General features: G+C 41.8%; 1 protein-coding gene across 4 annotated transcripts in view; it reads left to right on the plus strand.

Moving 5' to 3' along the window:
* The first annotated feature begins 439 nt into the window (after positions 1 to 439).
* adamts6 (ADAM metallopeptidase with thrombospondin type 1 motif, 6) overlaps positions 440 to 22,310 on the plus strand; it is a 78,209-nt gene continuing 56,338 nt past the window's right edge. The window contains exons 1-11 of one of the 4 annotated variants that reach the window (XM_026173124.1): positions 440 to 514; positions 719 to 933; positions 1,965 to 2,355; positions 2,460 to 2,842; positions 5,079 to 5,253; positions 5,875 to 6,077; positions 6,213 to 6,296; positions 8,455 to 8,600; positions 11,166 to 11,209; positions 15,776 to 15,881; positions 17,450 to 17,596. In XM_026173124.1, the coding sequence (XP_026028909.1) occupies positions 2,256 to 2,355; positions 2,460 to 2,842; positions 5,079 to 5,253; positions 5,875 to 6,077; positions 6,213 to 6,296; positions 8,455 to 8,600; positions 11,166 to 11,209; positions 15,776 to 15,881; positions 17,450 to 17,596 (1,388 nt within the window). In that variant the 5' untranslated portion in view covers positions 440 to 514; positions 719 to 933; positions 1,965 to 2,255. The other 3 variants (XM_026173121.1, XM_026173126.1, XM_026173125.1) reach the window with 3 other exon arrangements.

Raw genomic sequence — 22,310 nt, forward strand, 5'->3', positions numbered from 1 at the left:
ACAGGGGTGTCAAACTAAATCTACTGGAGTAAAAAGTATTTCAAAGAGGTTTTGGTGTACAATAACATGGAAATATATATGCATGTGCTTGGTTTTTCTACAATTGCAGGGACGACATTTCCTGTTTGAAAGTTTGATTCATAATTCTGTATCCTCTTACCTGAAGTTCATAATGAAAACATTAAGTATTCAGTTAATAATGAACAGAATACTTTAAAATGGGTTGTCCTCCACACGTTTGATCTTTAATGATAATTTTGTGTGCTTTGTGTGACAGCTAGTTATAGCTGTGAAGTAATGCAGTGGAACAGAGTTGGTTAATAAAACAGGTGACTTTAACGTGTGGAAATTGAAGACGGCTCTGTAAATTCGCTGTTTCAGTGATGGACGAGAGGCACCTCTGCACTGACGTCACCCCCCCCCCCCCCCCCTCAAAAAAAAAAAAAATGTCCCGGAGCTGGGACATACCCGGTTTCTCTGCAGTGTAGTAGTGAGGAGGAGCAGCTCCAGAATTGTAAGCCAACTTTTTCTGGTGTTTGCATGGATCCACAGCTTCTCTAAACTTTTTTTTAAAAACATATTTAAGGTTTTAAGAGCGACCACAATGAACACAAACTTTATTTTATAAAGATAGACTGAACATATAAAACCTTCTGCGGAAGGAAATCCAAAACTTGGAAAAGCTGCTTTTTTGTGTGTGTGTGTGTGTGTGAGACAGTCTTGGGCTGGGATACCACCGCTGCTGTTGCTGCTCGGGTGTCTGGGCTGAAGGGGAGAATCTCAGTGAGGCTTCACAGGATGGCAGAGTTCAAAAGGAGATGAAAAGAGGAGAGCAAAGGAGGTCTGTGTGCGGAACTTGAGAGCTGCAGAAGTGATTTGGTCCTGGGCTCTGTCTGCACACTCGGATTGGAGCTGACAATGAAGATGAACATGGTAAATGGGCTCAAATCTACTCTGTCAAGAAAATAAGACTATATGTTTTTTCTACTTTTTCTCTTTAAAATAATCGGAGATGATTCGTGTGAACATTTCAAATGTTAAAATAGCTATTTTACCACTAAGAGCTGAGAGAGAGTTTAAGGGGGGGTCGTTGCGTGGAAAAGGCGTACTTTAGGCAGCATTTACGCACAGTAAGTTCGCAGCGTTACAGGTCCACATCTGCAAAAGTTTGCCTATCCGGCTGCTGAAAACAAACCAACCAAACTTCCCCTGAGCAACAAAAGCTGCGGTCTATTTTGACTTGCAGACGCTCCTTGAGGGTTGCGTTTGCGGTACCGGTGTAATGCATGCGGGCTGGCTGCCAACTGTCTGGGTCAGAGTGGCCAAGTAGGTAGCGTTGTCTGTCTGTCTGGACCGCAGGAGCGCTACAGCTGAAGAAACATTTGCGAAAAGCCCTCCTTTCCAAAAAGGCTACCACCCGTGTTTGGAGTCCGGTCTCTTCCTCGGATCGTCACCGCTGTGTCACCTGGATCCGCTTGTGTGCTGCAGTTTGTAGTTTGCACATGTTGCTTTCAAGCGCATCAGTGAGTAAAACTAATCTGCAGAAATATCAGCTTGCACAGCTGACATGTATGCGTCCGTTCCAGCGCGGGTTTTACACGTCATTTGTATTGTATTGCCACGTTTTTGTCACGGCGTATCAGCCATTAAACGGCCATCCGTGTATTTAAAGAGGTACTGGCACAAATGGAACCGACACCAGTGCTCCTCGTGGAAATCTGTAATATGGGGTGTTCAGCGTTGCCTTACGTTTTCATTCATTGATTACAAACCACAGATGGAGTCAAAGCTTGCCATCAAGCCTGCTATAGTTAGTTGCTCAGTATAAGCATATAAATGCAGATATTACATAAGTACAAAGTTTTAGAATAGTCAGTAGCCAATTGATCTAGCACTTGACGACCAATAAATCAACTAACAGAGTGGGCTATCGTTGGGTAATCGCTGCTTAATTTTCTCCACAGCAGTGCAGATGGATTGGTCAAGACAAAGATACAGAGCTTCCTGTTTGCGTCTGATGGATTACAGTGTTTTGTATGAGCTGCTGACATGAATTCAGAGGCTGGTGAGATGTGGGAGTGCTCATCTTCAGGAGAAATCTGAGACCTGAATGAGCCTTCAAGCACGGTGAGAGCATTTTAATTGAAGGAGGCGCACCATGGACTTGTTGTGGTCTGCCATCAGACCCATTATGTCCTTTTAACCCATTTGTAGCACCCTCTACCCCTACCCCATGTCACATCTTTCCCTGAATTATGGAAATTTTGTGGAAGACGCTGACTTGGACACTGAGCCTGGTGGTGATGACTGCTTCTGAATTTCAAAGTATCAGCAAACTCTCACACAACTCCCAAGGTATGGTGGTGACACATGGACAAAAAAAATTCTGCTGTACTCAACAGCTTATTTTCATAACATCTTCTTATTTCTGTTCCATTCTCTTCTTTTCCTGGTAAAAGAGGAGTTCCTGTCCTACCTGCAGCACTACCAGTTGACTGTCCCGGTGCGGGTGGATGAGAATGGAGAATTCCTGAGCTACACTGTGAAGCACCACCGGCCAGGCCGACGGAGACGGGGGGCGGTGGATCCGATGATGGGAGCCCAGCCCGCGTTAGACCCACTGGAGCCCCGACTGTTCTACAGACTGTCAGCCTATGGAAAGCACTTTCACTTAAACCTGACTCTCAACCCCCACTTGGTGTCAAAACATTTTACAGTGGAGTACTGGGGTAAAGAAGGGCTGGAGTGGCGGCATAATATGGTAGATAACTGTCACTATATTGGATTCTTGCAAAATCAGCACAGTACAACTAGAGTGGCACTCAGCAACTGCAAAGGCCTGGTGAGTACAAAGTGCCCCCCCCCCCCCATGTTTATGTCAGATATAACTAGGTTGTGGTTCTGGTAGATTTTTGGTAGATTCGGCAGAATATTATCACAAGATTATTGCAGTTTGCTTAAGAGAATCTTGGCTTTTTTTCCGCATGGTGCACTGAGCCTGCAGGCAGCTTGGAGTGACTTGAGGTTTATGTTGAAAAAAATCACATCATCTCAGTGATCTGATTGTGATAACCATCAGTGCTTTTCTTCTCACTTGTGCGCTGGATGTCACACTTGAGTAGTTGAGATCACATTTCTTAAGCAGATCCTTGTGTGATCTTTAAATGATATGCCTATAAATGTGCAGGTTTCAGTTCAAAAACAAAACTGAGCAGCTCTAATAAGGCATCTAATTATCCTGTCTAAGCACAGACTGTGTGACTGTTCAGTACCTCTTAACTAATCACGGAATTGTGCCAAATTTTAAAAGCTGTTATCCCTCCATGCTCGAGAGTAACTCTAAAGAAGTTAAAAAAAGAAAAAGGCCCTGCTTCTTATTGGCAAATGTAATCATGTGGGGGAAACGCTTAGCCAAATGTGTTGGCAAGACATAGCACTGAGTATCATAAATTGAATTAGTGTTTGCCCTTTTTTTCTTACATCACCAAAAATGGACAAAACTGTGTCTGTACTTTAATGTAATCAGCTGTCTGGACATTTTGAGATCTTGACATCACACACTATTAAAACCCTACATCAAAAATGTTTCTGTAGGCTAGTGTGATATGTGGTTAATTGCTTTTATTGTGGGTTTTACAAAGCCAAGCCAGTGTTTCCTATAAACCCACTCTGAAGGACTTCTCCTAGGTTATGCTCCAGAGGGGGCATTGACAGGGGGAGAAGAATGTTTTAATGCTGGTCTGGATGTAACTGATTGTTTGGGGTTCTTAAATTTTACTGCAGATTAGTGACTAATGCATTGTATATGTGAAAACATGTCCCTAATGAGAAGCAAGAGGTCACATAAGGGGATGTATTAGTTGTTTAAAGGGACACTCCAAAATGACTATCTTGTTTTGTTTTTGTTTTTTTTAATTAGCTGCCCAAATTCTGGATTGTACTTTTTTACAACTTGCTACAAAGCAAAATCTTTTTCACATGTTCCCCACCTGACATGTGCCCAGTATTTTCAGACTTTAAAAATTAGGGTTTGGAACACCTGCTATCCAGATTCAAACTGACGTGACTTTGTTATGATGTCAGCATGACAATCCGTCAGTCAGAAGTGGAAAACAATAGGGCTGTTGGAGGTGTGTAGGCTTTAGTTGTGATATGGCTTCCAATAATCATTGTGTTCAAACTGTCCACTGTAAATAAAAGATGGAATCAGGCACTATGACATCAGTGTCAAGCTTGAGTGTTGGCGTTTTAGCTGCTGTGTTCGTTCTTTATAGTCAGAAACGACCAAATTTGGATGACTGGGTGGAGGTCCAAGTTATGAGCTAACGCTAGCTAGCTTGATTATCTATCTCCATTCATAACTGAAGCCCAAACATCTTGGACAGTGTGCACCTCACAGCAAGCTTTATTGTTTATCAGATAATTACAATATAATTTCATCATTAAAATTTCCCAAAAGCCACCAACACAGAACCTCCAAAGGTCCAATTCAGTGACTTCTCTTAAAAGAAGTAAGGCCTACAAAAGAGTGACGGAATATAGCAAAGTAGACACTTGTCAATTAAGGTGGCCATGGCCATAATTCCATTACCAAGAGTGATTAATTTATATTACAAAATGTCCCACCATAGACTTGTTATGGTGGGAAACTATTCACAAAACCAAACCATTTTATGCACGTCACTTTTTGAGCCAGCCTCAAGTGGTCATTAGATGAAAAGCAGTTTTTGGCATTTAGTTGAGTTTTCCCTTGAGACATGGCTGCTTGGTTCAAACTATCTCCCTTGGATTTCAGAACTCACCAATAACTCTAATATAGCTTGAATGTTTGTTCTTTTTTTTCATATATATTCATAAAAGCAGATTTTGAAAATGTTCACCTGTTGAAACAAAGGATGCCTGAGTTTCCTTCATGTCCACCTGTCTGAGCACAGACAAGAGTAACAAGTGTCTAAACTAGGATTGCTCCTTTAATAAAATGATTATGAAATACAGTGCTTTTTCTTAAGACTGTACTTTTAGTACCAATGTTTCCTGTTTTTAACCTGCTTTTTTCATTGATTTTCTTCCCCAACAAGCACGGTGTTATTACAACAGAGGAAGAACAGTATTTAATAGAGCCTTTAAAGAACATATCCTCAACCACCTCTGGTGAATGGAACCTGGAAGAAGCACAGCAGCATGTTATTTATAAAATGTCTGCCATTCCCTCACCACAAGAGCATAGCCAGGAGTTCAGCTGTGGCATTTCAGGTTGGTGAACCTCCATCTGGGTTGGACTCTGTGTGGGTGGAACTGACGTAAAGGAATAACTATACATAGCAAGTTAGAGGAAGTGCTGGTTTGGTTCTAGGCCCAGGTTCTGTTAGACATGACCGGGCCTCTTGTGTGCTATAGTTGCTCCTGGCCTGGACACCTTTCAACCTGTGACAGAAAGTCTTGCTCCAGCTTTCATATAACGCCCTTCAGTGCATAAAGAAGACTTTACACAAGAACAAATTCTATTTATAGGACCAATAATCATCTTGAGAATTAAAAATTCTCAGTTTCACCAATGCTCTGTTTGCTGAGATACGTTGAGTTAGAACCAAAAATAACCAGGTGGATATTTAGGTATTCGGCCAGGGTCTTATGAGAAAGAGCAAAGACTGTCATCACCAGGAAGCCAGCATGTCCTAACATGCAGCATCTTATAGCTTTTTCCCAGAGCATCTGCTGGGCCATAAAACAAAGACTTTAGCTGCTAGGTTCAAAGTGGCAAATTCCATATCTGCACCTATCACACACAAACCAGCTCTCTCTCAAACAGATAATGTGTCACGCTTCTGATTGTTACCTCACTCTTACCTGTCTTTGTCTCCCTGTCATTCACAGACCTCATTAAAACCAGTGCACCTTGCCAGCTTAGCACGCCTTTGCCCCAAAACTACAGCAAGCTGTCAAACAGCACCCACAGACAGAAGCGATCCATCAGCACTGAGCGCTTTGTGGAGACGCTTGTGGTCGCTGATAAAATGATGGTCGGTTACCACGGACGCAAAGACATTGAGCACTACATCCTGTCCGTAATGAATATTGTAAGTTTGAGCCTACTTTTTCGGTCAAGTCTACACTCATGATTTCTCCATTGTTGCTCATGTTATTCGTGGACAGGCAGAGTAGTGTGGCACAGTTGTCTGACTTTGTGTCTTTTCTTCTTTTCTGGAGGTCAGGTTGCCAAACTTTACCGTGATGCCAGCCTAGGAAATGTTGTGAACATTATTGTGACCCGGCTGATTGTTCTGACTGAAGATCAGGTAAGAGAAAGTCTCTTTTTTTCTGTTTTAAGCCACGTCTTCTAGTATCTATATCCTCACCTGTATTGAGTGTATAACTGTATAACGCAACTTCTGTGTAGAAAGGGTAGAGAGTAGAAAGACTCTTCACCATATGGACACCACTTCACATGAAAGCCGTGCTCAGGTATCTTCCCTCAGGGAGCTTCTATTGAGCATTTGTACATGTACTATACATGTGCATGTATGTGTGATGAGAGAAACAGAGGGTCTTCCTACCATCTGTTTTTCTGAAAGGGTGTAGCAACTCTTTTTGTAGCATCAGTTCCAAAAATGATGTCAAGTGGAATCAAACTTTAAATTATATGAAGCAGCACTAGTATATCAGTCATTATGAAAATTCACATTGCATGCAGAATGTTTTCTAATTATTTGGTGGGTAAGCTGACATCAGCACAGTTTAATTACCCTTTGCATGGAAGTGGAAGCATTTACCAAACTCCACTATAACGTCCCCAGTTGTCCTTCTACATTAGCTACTTTTCCTCCCTGTTTTCCAATAGTGCAAGTCCTCTGCTCCTCCTATGACTCATCTTTTTCTTCCTGCTGTAAATGGTTTTACCTTTACTACAACTGCATCGTCTCCTAAATCAAAGACAAAACCCATGTCTTCTGCAAAATCTGGTCCTCTAACATCCCTCTGATCCCCTAACAGTACTCCTCCAATAATTCATTCAGATAATCGTTCTACTTTGGCTCAGTGTTTAGAGCTGTCAATGCATGACAATAAATTCAGTGCCCTTTTTTTGTTTTGAGCTTTTTTTTTTTTTTTTTTTTTACATTTTTGTTTTGCGTGAATGCTATTTTTTGGACAGCAGGCAATAGGTCTCCAGGTTTCTGGGTATAAAGTCATGTGAAAAGAAAGTTTTTCACTGTCAAATCTCTATTGTGTTTGACACCCAGTGATGGATTGTGCATTATGGTCAAATGTCTCAGATTTGGGCTCATCTGTCCAAAGGACTGAGACCTGTAGAGTCTGAAATGTAGCTCTTGGGTTTTTTACAACTTCTCTGAGGATTGCACAATCTGATCTTAGGGTGAATTAGCTGGGATATCCACTGGGCTGATTGTGGTGTAATGTTAACATACAACAAAATACTCCAGGCCAGCAAACTGCCAATTGCCGCTATAGAGGTGCTCACTCTTGCCAATGATCAATCAACCTGCATTTAAACAGCAGGACGTAGGTGCTAATCAATCGTAAATCAAATGGAGAAGTGCCTTAAACCTCCGTTCTTTTAAGCAAATAAAGGGGGCAATAACTGTGGTTTAAAAAAAACTTGCATTCCTATAAAATTCTAAGTTAAACCTGCTCTTGGACCTGACCTTGTTAAAAACCTTGTTGATGTATATATGGGCTCAGTCACTCATTTTGAGTCATGCTGAGTAAAACATTGAGTTGTAAATTTAGCTTATTCTGTGTTTCACAAAGGAGGATTACCCAAAGTATGCTCGACTTGTGATTAAAAAGTCATTGGCCAACGAGGATGCAATTTTACTGCTGATCACGTTACTCATTTTAAAACAGGAAGTCGATGAAGGCAAAATTGCTCATCTTGACATAATAAACCAATGGATGAGTTCATGGTAGCTGCATCCATCCTTTATAATGTCTATGGCCACAACACAACATGGGAAAAACATCATGATACATTAAAGGTATCTCTTGTAAAGTCCTTTATTTAAAAGTAGTATAAAACCTTCCAAAGTGGAATATGAAGAAAGATGGTAAGACTTGACATCTGTGTTTGTGATGAAGAGATGTCAACTTAAGTTAAAAGTAGGAGCTGGCTGTACTTTTGTAAGGTACCAGTTTGTACCATGAGATGGTGAAGTGAGTGAACCTCAGCTTTAAGTCGTTAATAACACATTCTTACCTGCAAAAAAAGCAAAGCCTGTTGAGAAAATGAATGTAGGGCTTAAATGAAATATCAAAATTTGGAAGAACCTTTTGAACATGCCTGCTGGTAAAATACTGCCAACTATGGTAAATATTTTAGTTCAAATTTGCAGAGGATAATTACGAACCGCACGTATCTAGCATCACCCAATATTTTTTGGTGCTGATGGAAATTGCGTTTTCTTCTATCACTTTGTTTTTCATGTCTGTTTTTTGCAGCCAAATCTGGAAATTAATCATCATGCTGACAAGTCTCTGGACAGTTTCTGTAAGTGGCAGAAGTCCATCCTGTCTCATCACAGCGATGGAAACAGTATTCCAGAGAATGGGATGGCTCATCATGACAATGCTGTCCTAATCACCCGGTAAGAGTTGGCTAACAGCTACAGAACAGGACAACATGTTGCTCACACACCATTATAATAGTCCAGTGTTGAAATACAATTTTTCAGTTCTTACTTTATTTGTAATTTTCTCATCTTGAGCAAATACAGGTTATTTTCTGTGGTGTGCCTTCAGCAAATGCCGACAGCTACAGCACTGGAAAATCCAAAAGTCCAGGTCTTGTGTGCACACTTTACCTGTAATAGCTCACGGGAATAAATGCCATCGTTTTGAAAGTAAAATGTGCTGTTACGGACGTAATGTACCTGTCATCCCGCAATTTATGTCATAAAATAATAAAATTCTGTCATTACCTGGAATAGACTTTATTGTTGCCAGAACTGTTTTGGCTACTTAACCTGGCAACTGATGTGTATACTCCTCCAGCTGCTTCTATCTAGAAGCAGGATGGGGTTCTGTGATTGACATTGCCAAAGGCAAAGTTTTTGATTCTCTAGTTTGCATAAAACAGCCTTTTTATCATTAGTGCTAGCGTGTTGTCTGCCAGTTGATATCCTCCAGCTTCTTTGGCTGTTGGCTTTATTATTGGTTTTAGCTTCACTTTGCACAAACAGCAAAGGCTGCTTAATAGAGCCTGCCTGCAGTGGTCATGGAGTTTGCCTTTTTGGCCTTCCCTTTTTAGCAGGAAGCTGAGAAATGTTATTGTTTTCATAAACCAAAAAAATCACGGAAAGGGCTTTTAACTCACAAACTATTTTTTTTTAAAAACATTTCAGTTTGAGGGCATGAATTAACTTAGATACTTGGTTACAGATGAGCTCTAAGGAAGCTGACAGACCCAATGCTCTGACATATAAAAGGCCCATTAGGTTGTTATACCTGATGGTCATTGCAAACAAACATTGGTCTACAAATCTATCATCTGTCACAGTTTGTTCACAGCAAAATCCAAGTAATAAATACGATATTCACATTGTTTTTCTTGGGGATTAGAATATTATATCCATCCATCCATTGATTCATCCATTCTCTATATTATAATATAGAGAATGGATGAATCAATGGATGGATGGGCTTGTTTAAATGAATTTGGTTTATAAAAATACACCACTTCTATAGCTGTGATGAAATTAGCCACAAACACTTTTCCTGCAGATCTTTGGTAACATGGATCAGTGTGAATGAATGATTGAAAGTTCTTGTTAGCATAAAACAAGGATGTCATTGTCCAGCCTTTGTTTTGAAATGGGTGGTGTCAAAACCTTTGAAAAATTGGGGGAATAAATCAAAAATGGATTAGAAAAGTCACAAGTAGGGTCACTTAAAAGAGAACAGAGAGAGAGAGAGAGAGAGAGAGGAGTGATTCAAAGACAAAGGAGTGAGGGTGGTAGGTGATGGTGGAGGTGGTGGGAGGGTAAAATTTAAGTTGCTGTGCTCTTGGTTTTAATAGATTAAAAGCTTTTGGTATGATTGTCTCATTAATTTGAATGCAATCCTGTAAAAATTTCCTTGGGCACTGTGGGTCTGAGTGTTCTGACCTCCTTTTTTTTTTTTTTTTTTTTTTTTTTTGCTCTATTGTATTAACTGTGAAAGAGCCCACGGCATGTAACTAAAATATAACCTTTACCAATAGACTGTCAGGAACGAGTGGCGTTCATCAGGACAGATTGACCCAGATTTCTTGAAACATATTAGCAATATTTCTGCGCCTAAATATTAGACAACAGTTATTTGCAAACATTTAGCAATCTGTCTGCGAGTGATTGCAATCAGTCTGAGTCAGGCCACTGTTGTTTAGATACAGGTTACCTCCTACCAGGTAACCTGTCCTATAGTTTTTACAATTAAAAGTGGTCAGCCAGAGGTTAATAATAATGGAATATATATATACACACACACACACACACAGGTGAAGGCACGCTACAGTTGTAGCCACAGCTGCCCTGGGGCAGACTGACAGAGGCGAGGCTGCCATATCGCGCCATCGGCCCCTCTGGCCATCACCAGTAGGCGGTAGGTTAAGTGTCTTGCCCAAGGACACAACGACCGAGACTCTCCGAGCCGGGGCTTGAACCGGCAACCTTCCAATTACAAGACGAACACCGAACTTTTGAGCCACGATCGCCCATTGAGCGTGTTGTGCGCTTAACCTATTGACGACCAGGTTCTCGTGACCACTTGAAATCACTTGCTGAATGGGGAAAAAAATTTAGTGCAATCAGTGGATATCCATTGACTTGACAACCCAAGCTAGTATATGATATTGTTAGGAGTAACACTTGAAGCTCTTTTCTGGACTGAGCAGTTTCAGTCATATTTAGGGCTGCTTATAAAACAAAATGACTGGGTGTATAACAGAAGTTAGTGAGGGTCTCTGCTTATGCAGCTATGTTCGGAAAAACCCAGAAGCTATTCTAATAGTCAACAAACATATACTGAGGGTCAAAACTAGCCATTAGGGTACAGGGGAGGTTGTCTTTACAAGGGAAAGATTTAAAGGTGACATTATACCTGACCAGACTGTGATTAAACATAAACAGTTTGAGTATTCTGACCTTCTTCTTCTTCTTTTTGCCTGTTCTTAGGTATGACATCTGCACCTACAAGAACAAACCTTGTGGTACCTTAGGTGAGTGAAAAAGGCTGATATAAATTTCATATATGTTAAATTAGGTTTCCTTTGTAATCTTATGTGATGCTGACTACATTAAATGTCTAGTTTTGGAGTTTATCCTTTCCTGCTCTTTGGAGAGGTTTTTATTTTCCCATTCAACGTGTCCTCAAGAAAACCTTATTTAGCAGCCTTCGCAATCTTGTGTAGAAGAACACAAATCCGACAAATCCGGTGAGACATAATAAGAAGGATATTTTCCATTGTGTTATTATAGCTCCTCAGTGGCTTCTCCTCTGTTTGTTGAGGCCAGGAGCCCTGAACCTGGACAGCTGTGGTCACCTCTAGTTTATAAATCTCCTCTGTCTCTGTCCTCTGCCTCCAACCTCAGTTTGTCTAAAGTGTTTACACTTCCACTGGGGGTTGAAAGGGAGAAAGGAAGTGCAGGAAAGTTAAGGAGGGCAAAGACTTAAAAGGGGGGAGGAGAAATGTGGGATGAAGAAGAGACGAGATTAGTGGCAGATGGGGGAGATGGAGAAGAAGAAGAGGAGGGGTTGAAAGGAAAATGGAAAAGGACAATTATAGGGGGTGTTAGAGTATGCAGGAGGGAGATGGAGTGGGTGATATGCACGCTCTGGTGTTACTGGGGGTGGAAAAAGGACAGCAAGTGGTGGAAGATCACCCCCCCCCCCCCCCCCCCCCCCCAAAAAAAAAAAAAAATTCTGTCTCAAGTTGTTCAGTTCCACCTCAAACCTTCCTACCCACCCAGCTCTTTTTTTCCCCATCTTATCTTTTTTGGAGCCTGCAGGCACCACAGTATATCTTGGAGGTAATATCGTGACTTCAGGGGTGGTTTGACAGATTGACCGCATTCGTCACATTCCCTGGTCTTTTTAATTGCCCTGGCATCTGCTTGGCTTCCTTGTTGTCTCACCCCCACCTCCCTCTCTGCTCCTCCTCCTTTTCCTCCCAGGGATCATGCTCTCGGGTCAGACTGCTGGCATTTAGGGTCGCAGAGTAATCATGGGCGTGGAGATAATGCACAGTCCACCCTAGAGTTAAGAAAACAGCTTACACTCCATGTTTGCCCCCCACCCGAACACACACACACACACACACACACACACACACACACACACACACACACACACACACACACACACACACACACACCTTTCTTCTTTTCCCTCCCTCTCCTCCTTTTCTCTTCACCTTCAGGCTCCCTCTTTTCCTGCAGTAATGGTTTCAGTGGCCTCCTGATTTGCGAGTCTATTCTTGTTTAGCCTCTTAGTAAAGAGGACACAAAGGCCATGCCACTTTTAGCAGGCAAGCGAGGAGTCCATGCATGCGCTACAGGAAGATGTGAAGCTGCATTGGTTGCCAAACGACATGTTATGTAGCTAATGAACAGTGTAAAAAGAGGTGTGCAAAGTTTATCATTAGAACATTTTGCAAAAGTTTCTACTGCAAGTTGGAAAACCGCTCTGGTGCATGCGAGCTGAATAAAAATAAACATATTTTCTTGCTCACGTTCGTTGCATGAAGCCATTCAGACATTTAGTTTTGGTTTGATTTATCTAAATTCAGAGGTAACTGCTTATTCGCAAGAGAAAGAAAATTGAAAGCTGTTGACAGTAACTGTGCTCCTATCTACATGATTTATGCACATGTTAAGCACTTGAAAAATTCTTGAATGAAAGTCCAAACAAATCCCCACAACTGTATTGCAAGATGTTTTTGTATCAACTGCTAAAAAAATATACAGGGAATGTACAGTACAGTAAACAGTAATGTACCGTCTTTTGTAAATACAGTTTGGTACTTTAAATGCTAATACCTTTCAGGAAAAAATATTCATTCATATCAATATATAAATATTAATACCCTATTTTCTAATTTTTAGTTAAGTCAGACTTGAGTCTCACTGTGATGCTTTAGTACAGCGGTCCCCAAACCCCGGGCCTCGGACCGTGAGTGTTGAGGCTCAGGTGTGAAATGTATAGTTTTCAGGGTTTTTATCGGTTTTCAGCGTTATTTTGTTATCGTTTTTATCGTTTACTCGGCTTTCCTTGCTCTTTTCACGTGTGTTATGAATAAATCTTCTTTTTTTCGGTACGGGTACTAGTTTTATTTTGTTGTATTTATCCGCGACACCTTAAAGGCCGTGGCGCAAAAAAGGTTGGATACCGCTGCTTTAGTACGTCCACAACTTAACTCTTAAATGCACATAGTCAAAATAAAGAAATTAAAAAGAAAGAGTAGCAACGTGAGTTGAAATTGTAGCAACCCAAGGTGGTGGTAGCTTGGGTTATTTACACAGTGGCAAGTTCAAAGACTCATGGGAATGTACATGCTTAGGCTCAAATCATTAATTATGTAGTGCTGTGATGTTTATTTTAGCTATTTTGCATTTAGACTTTAATTATTGTGGGCGTGTGATGTGGTTTCCAGCTTGTGTGTGGCTAAGTGTAATGTTAAGGTTTAACTAGCAGTGGACCACCATGATGACCAAGATTGCTGACTAAATCAAAGATGGACTCAGCCACCGTGATGTCACCCATTGATTTGGGGTTTTTTGAAGCCTCACTGTTAGTGTTTTGGCCATCACATTGTTATTGAGAGGAAAGGGTGGCCTGCTAAATTATCAGCTAATGCTTACAAGCTACATTTATAAACTGTAAGGCACAGACAAACACAGTATCGGTTAATTAATGTTGCATAACAGACTAATAAAGTAGAATGTCACTCCTCAAAGCTAAGGCACAACTTCCTTGGACATATAACTTGATCCAAAATGCACCAACAGCACGAACATGGCAGAAAGATCCAGTGAAGGGACAATATTTAGCAGAGGTAAGACTCAGAAGACACCAGTGGGTACAGCTCCACCTGCCATCTATGTGGATGACTGGATGGCACACCCCTTCACCACCCTTCATAGCAACCCCAAGTTGCTATTAAGATATGAACTATCAATAAGGCCAAAACTGCTATGTATTCGGCTATAAAAAAATGTGCTTTGTGTTGTAAAGTTGGGTATTTTCATTTTTGGGACTCTGTGGAGCCTGACTTGCTTTTGGAGCCAGGCCCAAGTTGCCAATACACAACTGCAGTTTTTGGCACTTACACACCAGCCTCACTTTTCAGCCTTTGACGTTCTTCCTTGGTAGTGATGAGTCATGTCCATTCAGCGTGTATCTTCAGGGTGTTAAATACAGGAGCTTTTGGATAACCGTGTGGTGAATAAAGAGAATGGAAATTTAAAGAAACTGATTTCAGGGTACATTGGTGAGGGTACAGAGACATTTTCCATTTTTATGGTGATTACAGAAGGTACATTAAACATTATAATGGCAACCAAACAAGTGACTTTGTTTTTAAAATCTATATTATGCAGCACAGTAGTGTCATATCTTTTACTATATGAAAGTGTTGTTTTACATTTCAGTAGGTACGCTGTAAAATAATGTAAAATATCAACAACTTGCACACTGTGGAGCGTCAGTATAGTGTATTTATTACTCTATGCAAACTGTAATGCTGCTCTCCATCAGAATGGGGTGATGTGTATTTGCTTTTCTGTATTTTATTGTCATTTATCATCCTAAAGCGGAATCCAACTAGCTTTACTGTCATTTAAAAAGTGTCCTTTTTAAATGACAGTAATGATAAGTAGAAAAGATGTGATGGTAAAAAAAAAAAGTAATTTCTCTAAATTGCAATGGAAATACCTGAGCTGTTTCAAACTAATGAGGAAGCTTAAAGCATATCATATTTCTATAACTGGTGCACTTTTAATTTTTCATCTTGTTGCACCCTCTCCTGCCATTGTTGAACAGCATTTAATTGCATTTTTTTTTATTTTATTTTTTACAAATTTACTTAAAATGTCAAGTAAAACTTAACAGAAATGACTGAGATTATCCAGAGTGACAGGATTCCCCTTAAATTTATTCTCAAATATATGAAAACCTGGGAAAAACTCCTCAACCCAACATGAAATAAATAGAAAGTACTTCTCTCTCTCTCTCTCTCTCTCACACGCACGCACACAGGCGCACACACACCTGCTTTGCAGTGTCATATGATCCACTCTCCAGTCACCTGTAGATGTAATCTGTGAAGGATCGCCAGCAGTCTCCCTATCTGACCTGTCAGGCTTTAGGGGAAAAAGAACCTGCGACACCTGGATTGTGGAGCGTTTTTAACTTGAAACGCCCTCTCCTCTCCCTTTTCCCTCTTTTCTCTCGGCCTCTTTCTCCAAGTCTTGCTTTTGGAATGAGAAAAAACAACTCTATTTTCTGTCAGTTTTTTGTCAGAATACTAGTTACATGAAATCCAGTGTATAAACCTTTTCCAGCAATATCCCCGTTTAAGTAAAAAACAACAAACATTTAGGAGCAAATGCTAAGCTTGACTTGTCCTGGTGAATCTATAGCCATGACTAGCTGACTCTCAGCACTGCTGCAAACAGTAGCTTATGTATGGAATCCCAGTTTTATGACAGCGAGTCCTAAGAATGCTTTGCCTCAACCTTGTGTTTGTATGTTTGTCTGGCATGTGTGTTTATGTGTGTATGTCTAGGTCTGGCCTCAGTGGCTGGAATGTGTGAGCCAGAGAGGAGCTGCAGCATCAATGAAGACATCGGCCTCGGTTCTGCTTTCACCATTGCGCACGAGATTGGCCACAAGTGAGTTTTAAGAGTTTTTAGGATCCTAATATAAAATATAAAACTTGACATTACTCCCTGATGCGTATTGCAGAGGTGGTGGGACCAAGTCAGAGGGCCTTAAATGGCTTGGTTTTGAAGGCACACATTTAAATTACTTAACAGAACTTGTCTCATTAATTTAAAGTGGTGCAGCTCTGTCTACTTTGACTTGAGAATTATTATCCCTTAGTTAATCCTTATCATGGCTTGTAAAAGTTTTCCTTTTTTGTCTTTATACTTTTTCATGATTATAGCATAATTTGCCGTGGCACCTTACGCACATCCACAATGAACTTACACCCCGACAATATTCATTCATGGATCCTTTTGATGACGTCATGACTGAAAAGACCTTTTTTAATTCAGAACTTAAACTTCTCTGGTGGCATAAAATCCCTCAATATGAGTATTGGCACTGCTGATATCAGCAGATTTCTAAGCAGGACTTGAAGTTCTTCCTTTTACATTTTTGGGAATGAAACTTTCCACAAATGTAGCACCTTTTATAGCAGTTTTAGGTGTTGGCAAATGCCCTCTTTTTCCTTAAGGTCGTCTTCAAACCTTTTATCACTTTCACGACCTGTTCTTAAACAAACATTACTTACTGCCTGGTTTTGCCGGACTTGCATATAGTCTTTTTTCCCCCCCTTGCAGACTGTAACTGCACATATTTCCTCATGCAAATGTCAGTGTCCGCATACCTCGGCCTCTTTCTTCCTGAATATAAAGCAAAATAATGATGATGTATTAGTCTGTGTATTCCTCTCTCGAGAGTTAGGCAAGATGGCGATTTCCTTTATTATGTCTCATGTCTGCTTCTGTTGTGGGGCAGTTGTAAAAATAGTCTCTGCTTCTAGAGGATGTATAAAAAAAACACACTACAGCGGGGTTTCGACTGGCCTGATTTATTTCCCGAGTAGGGTAAAATGTCATAAACGCCAGCCTTAGAAAAACAGGTTCAGTCTGTGCAATGTGGTTGGATTTGTTATATACATTAGACCTGATTCGCACCACTAGACTGTGAGGGAAAGTTAAGCTTTGATATCCTGCTGTAATGAGAAACTTTTCTCTCAAATGACAGATGAAGTTTTTCTGAAAATGAATTGTTGCAACCATTGATAGCCAACATGAATTCAGTGGGAAAAAAAACTATTTCGTAGCTTTCAGAACAGTGTTCAAAGTTTGGAGCAGCTCATTGTAATGATCTAAAGGGTCTTGACTCCTCGCTCCAGTCTGTGCTGACTTTTCCTTCCCTGGCTTGCTCAGACCTGCAGGCAGTGATTGACAGACAGGCATCCGAGTGGTGATTAGAACTTCTTTCCTGCAGAGCCCCAGACAGGGTTTGACCCTTGACCCCTCCACACAGCTGTTTTAGAGCCAATGAGCTCAATCTTTACAGCCACAGAGGTTGACATCCAGAATCCAGCAGCCTTAACTGTCCAGCGAGATCCCATCTAAACTGTGCAATTAACTACCACTTTCAGACCAGATGGTCATTTCTCCCAGCTGCATTAATTCCTCTTCTTATTTATTTTTTTCTGTTTTAGTTTTGGGATGAACCATGATGGGATTGGGAATTCTTGCGGTACCAAAGGTCACGAGACAGCCAAACTGATGGCTGCTCATATAACAGCCAACACCAACCCTTTCTCCTGGTCTGCCTGCAGCAAAGACTACATCACCAGCTTTCTCGAGTAAGTGGGTGATATGGGTGGTGGTTGTTCCCTGTGGGCCTGTGTGTGTGTGTGTGTGTGTGTGTGTGTGTGTGTGTGTGTGTGTGTGTGTGTGTGTGTGTGTGTGTGTGTGTGTGTGTGTGTGTGTGCGCGTGCAATAGAGAAAAAGGTGCATTCCTGTTTTCCTTCCACAGCTGTCTCTCTTTACAACCCGCTGCCACTGGCTGGTCCATGTGGCTGGACCCGCTAGGCTGCTTTGTACACGAGGCCTTCCCCTACTTATTCACATCCACTTCATCACTGAGACTTTTGCCAGACCTCCTTGTGGCTGCGTATGATAACTGAGTGCTTTCCACCCCTGCATCCTTGCACCACAAGGCGGGTGATGTTAGAGCTCATGTGGGTTCTCGGTGGTGATGTGTAGGCCAGCTGCCTTAAACCACTGCTCTGCTGTTTTATATATTGGCCAAAGGAGGCAAAAAAAAGGAGAAAGAATTGGAGCACATAAATAAACGAGGCAGTGATATTTGAGTCTTGCCAGCCTGGCATAGTAGAGGACACACCAATGTTTCTTTTCCAGAGGCTAGACAAAACATCTGGAGTAACAGAACAAACAGATAATCGTTACAATGACAGACTTCTACACCTATTTCTGCACAGCATGATTTAGAGGAGGCGTGTCAATTTGAAGCCTTACTTGAAATTCTACTGCTCTTCACGCTTGCGAATCCCTGATTTTTTTTTTTTCTGGCACTTTTGTCTTTTTATTAGATGGCAGAGACTCTGAATGTCTAACATCAGTGCAATATAACTACAGTCATGATCTTTTTTGCTCCACAAATTCTTTTTCCATATTTAAGCCTATAGCAGCACAGAGCAACTCAGCCGGCAGCAGACTTCTGTCAGAAATCCAGCTGTGTTATACTAGTAACGGCTATTGTAGCATGGAGCTGCTAATGCCTTTTTAATGATCATAGAATGAGGTCAAGGACCCCCTTAACTTTGTAGCATTTGTGGGAGTGATAAGATTCTCGTGTAGCTTTATTGCTGCACAAAAAAATTGCGAAACTCAAAGTGCTTGTTTGCAAAAATGGAATAGTGCTGACCGTGCAGAGCTAGTAGCACAAGACCACCACGGAAACAGGAAAGAAACTGACAACAATGGAGGAAAGTATAAAATGGGCCAAAGGTTATGAATGATTTCTAATCTAATTTGATGTGTTGCTTTGCTGTTTATGTTGTTTTATCTTATACTCCCATAAACAATTAGTCGACAGGGTTTATTCTGATGGATATTTAGATTCATACAGCAGCATTTTATTCATTTATAATCCTTCTCCTCATGTACAAGATGTAGAAAATCAGGATCCATCATAAACACCTTATTGTATTGTGTTATCTCAATAGACCACTTTCCTCTCAGAGTGCTGGCTTAATTGTAGTTATAAGCTTTTCCAAAAGTAGAATGGGTGGTGACTATCAGGCCACTGTCTTGTGGAACCAGCTACCAGTTTTGATTCAGCAGACGTACACCTTCTCTACATTTAAGATTATTTATTTATTTTTTTAAAAGCTACTACCTTTAGAACAGGTGACGCTAAATCATCCCTTAGTTATACCTCTGTTGGCTAAAACTGCAGTGGAACTCACAACACCCTGAGCATTTCTTCTTCAATGACTTCTTTTCACTTCCAATGCCACTAATCTTTGTTTGCTGTCCCCCATAGTCTGTTTTGTCCTGTCTGTTTGTGGTGTCTCGTTTCTCCTCTTTCCTCTTTTGTCTTTTCCCCTCTGTGCCCCTCCCTGAACCTAAGTAAGTCTATACCTTGTAAACTACCTTGTCCATAGCTGGTAACATTATCTCTGCAATGTCACCTGCCTTAGACAGCGAGCAAGAGGTCAGGGTATATTTTTACCTTTGAGTTCTAACACTAAGAAACTTTGTATCTGGTGCTTCTGCTGTCTGGTTTATTGTTTGGTTTATGTGCAAATTCATTTTTATGCTGATTTTTTTTAAATGCTTCATCTGACTTGAGATAACAACACAGAAAAACATTAAAACATTAGTATGTTTTTTTTTTTTTTTTTAGTTTACCCTAGATAATAGAGATCATTTTTGAAAAATGGGCCTGTTATGCTAATTTTCAACTCCCTATTTTTATTCTTTAGATACTTTTCAGGTTTAAGTAATCCTTATTTATCTCATATTAGCCCGGGGTGTTGCCCTTTAGTTTATGTACTCTCTGAAAAAAGCTTTTGTAGTTACATTCCCTTTAAGCTATACTTCTTTTGATTGGTTGCCGTTTGTAAACAGGTTTGTATATTTCAACTCAATTCAATTCAGTTTTATTTACACAACACCAAATCACAACAACAGTCATCTCAAGGCGCTTTACATTGTAAGGTAGATCCTACAATAATACATACAGAGTAAAACCAACAATCATATGACCCCCTATGAGCAAGCACTGGCGACAGTGGGAAGGGAAAACCTCCCTTTTAACAGGAAGAAACCTCCGGCAGAACCAGGCTCAGGGAGGGGCGGCCATCTGCTGCGACCGGTTGTGGAGAGGGGAGGAAGACAGGATAAAAGACATGCTGTGGAAGAGAGACAGATAAGAGCCAGACAAGTATGATTCAATGCAGTGAGGTCTATTAACAGAATCAGAATCAGAATCAGAATGGGGTTTATTGCCAAATGTTGAGCAGGTTTACAACATTAGGAAATTGCTGCGGTGCTTCAGTGCAAACATAGTGTCATAAATAGCACTTAAATAGACATGGAAAAAAATAAAAGTAGGGATAAGAATTAAAAGTGCTACGTGGGAAGATATATACATGAGTGCAGGTGGTGATCAGTGCCAAACATGGAATGATGCAGTGAACACAGCGTAGGGTCATGTGTTAGTGGTGGGAACAGTCATATGGTTATTGTTCATGTGTCCAACAGCAGAGGGGAAGAAACTGTTCTTATGGCGAGAGGTTCTGGTGCGAATGGACCGGAGCCTCCTGCCTGAGGGGAGCAGGTCAAACAGACTGTGTCCAGGGTGAGAAGGGTCAGCTGAGATCCGAGCTGCACGCCGCAATGTCCTGGAGGTGTACAGGTCCTGCAGAGATGGGAGTCTGCAGCCAATCACCTTCTCAGCAGAGCGCACAACACGCTGCAGTCTCTGTTTGTCCCTGATAGTGGCTCCAGCGTACCACACGGTGATGGAGGAGGTGAGGATGGACTCGATGATTGCAGTGTAGAACTGCATCATCGTCCGTGTTGGCAGGTTGAATTTCTTCAGCTGCCTCAGGAAGTACATCCTCTGCTGGGCTTTCTTGATGACGGAGGTGATGGTGGGCTCCCACTTCAGGTCCTGGGTGATGGTGGTACCCAGGAAGCGGAATGAGTCCACAGAGGTGATGGGGGTGTCAGTCAGGATGATGGGGGGGAGTGGGGCTGTGTGCTTCCTGAAGTCCACAATAATCTCCACTGTCTTCTGGGCATTCAGCACCAGGTTGTTGTGGCTGCACCAGGACACCAGACGTTCAACCTCCCTCCTGTAGGCAGACTCGTCCCCGTCCGAGATGAGTCCAATAACGGTGGTGTCATCTGCAAACTTGATTAGCTTGACAGACTGGTGGGTGGAGGTGCAGCAGTTGGTGTACAGGGAGAAGAGCAGAGGAGAAAGAACACAGCCCTGAGGGGAGCCGGTGCTGATGGTCCGGGAGTCCGAGACATTCTTTCCCAGCCTCACATGCTGCTTCCTGTCCGTCAGGAAGTCAGTGATCCACTGGCAGATGGGATCAGGCACATTCATCTGGGAGAGCTTGTCTCGGAGATGGTCTGGAAGGATGGTGTTGAAGGCAGAGCTGAAGTCCACAAACAGGATCCTGGCGTAGGTTCCTGGGGAGTCCAGATGCTGCAGGATGAAGTGTAGGGCCATGTTGGTGGCGTCGTCTACAGACCTGTTGGCTCTATATGCAAACTGCAGGGGGTCCAGGAGGGGGGCCGTGAGGGTCCTGAGATGGGAGAGAACTAGGCGCTCAAAAGACTTCATGACCACAGATGTCAGAGCCACGGGTCTGTAGTCATTTAGTCCAGTGATCCTAGGTTTCTTGGGGACAGGGATTATGGTGGAGGACTTGAAGCAGGCAGGCACATGACATGCCTGCAGTGAGGAGTTGAAAATGCCAGAAAACACTGGGGCCAGCTAGTTCATGAATATGAAGAGTTGTGGTGGGAGGAGGTGGTGTGAAATCCTCTTTTGTGTGGGGTGAGGAGGGGGGTGTTGTAGGTGAACGGTTTGAAGGTGGTGATGGCTCTATGGAGGGGGGAGAGGTGGGGGAATTAGTGTCCAAAGTGTCTCTATTGTTGGGCCCGTTGGAGGTGTGAAGGCTGCCTGATGGCTCGTCAAAACGGCAGTAGAAGTCGTTTAGGGTGTTGGCTAAGAGCAAGTCATCAGTGGAGTGGGGGGTTTTAGGCTTGTAGTTTGTGATATTCCTAAAACCTTTCCACACAGAGGCCGAGTCATTCTCTGAGATCTGCTGCTGCATCTTCTGAGAGTGCTGATGTTTAGCAATGTCCACTTCTTTAGTGAACCTGTACTTGGCCTCTCTGTAGCAGTCCCTGTCTCCGCTTCTGAACGCCTTTCTCTTTTCCAGCCACAGCTTTTTGAGTTTAGGAGTAAACCAGGGTTTGTCATTGTTATAACTCACCCTGGTGCGTGATGGCACAATGCTGTCCTCA

Source organism: Astatotilapia calliptera, chromosome 7 (genome assembly GCF_900246225.1).
Source record: "Astatotilapia calliptera chromosome 7, fAstCal1.2, whole genome shotgun sequence".
Lineage (NCBI taxonomy): Eukaryota > Metazoa > Chordata > Actinopteri > Cichliformes > Cichlidae > Astatotilapia > Astatotilapia calliptera.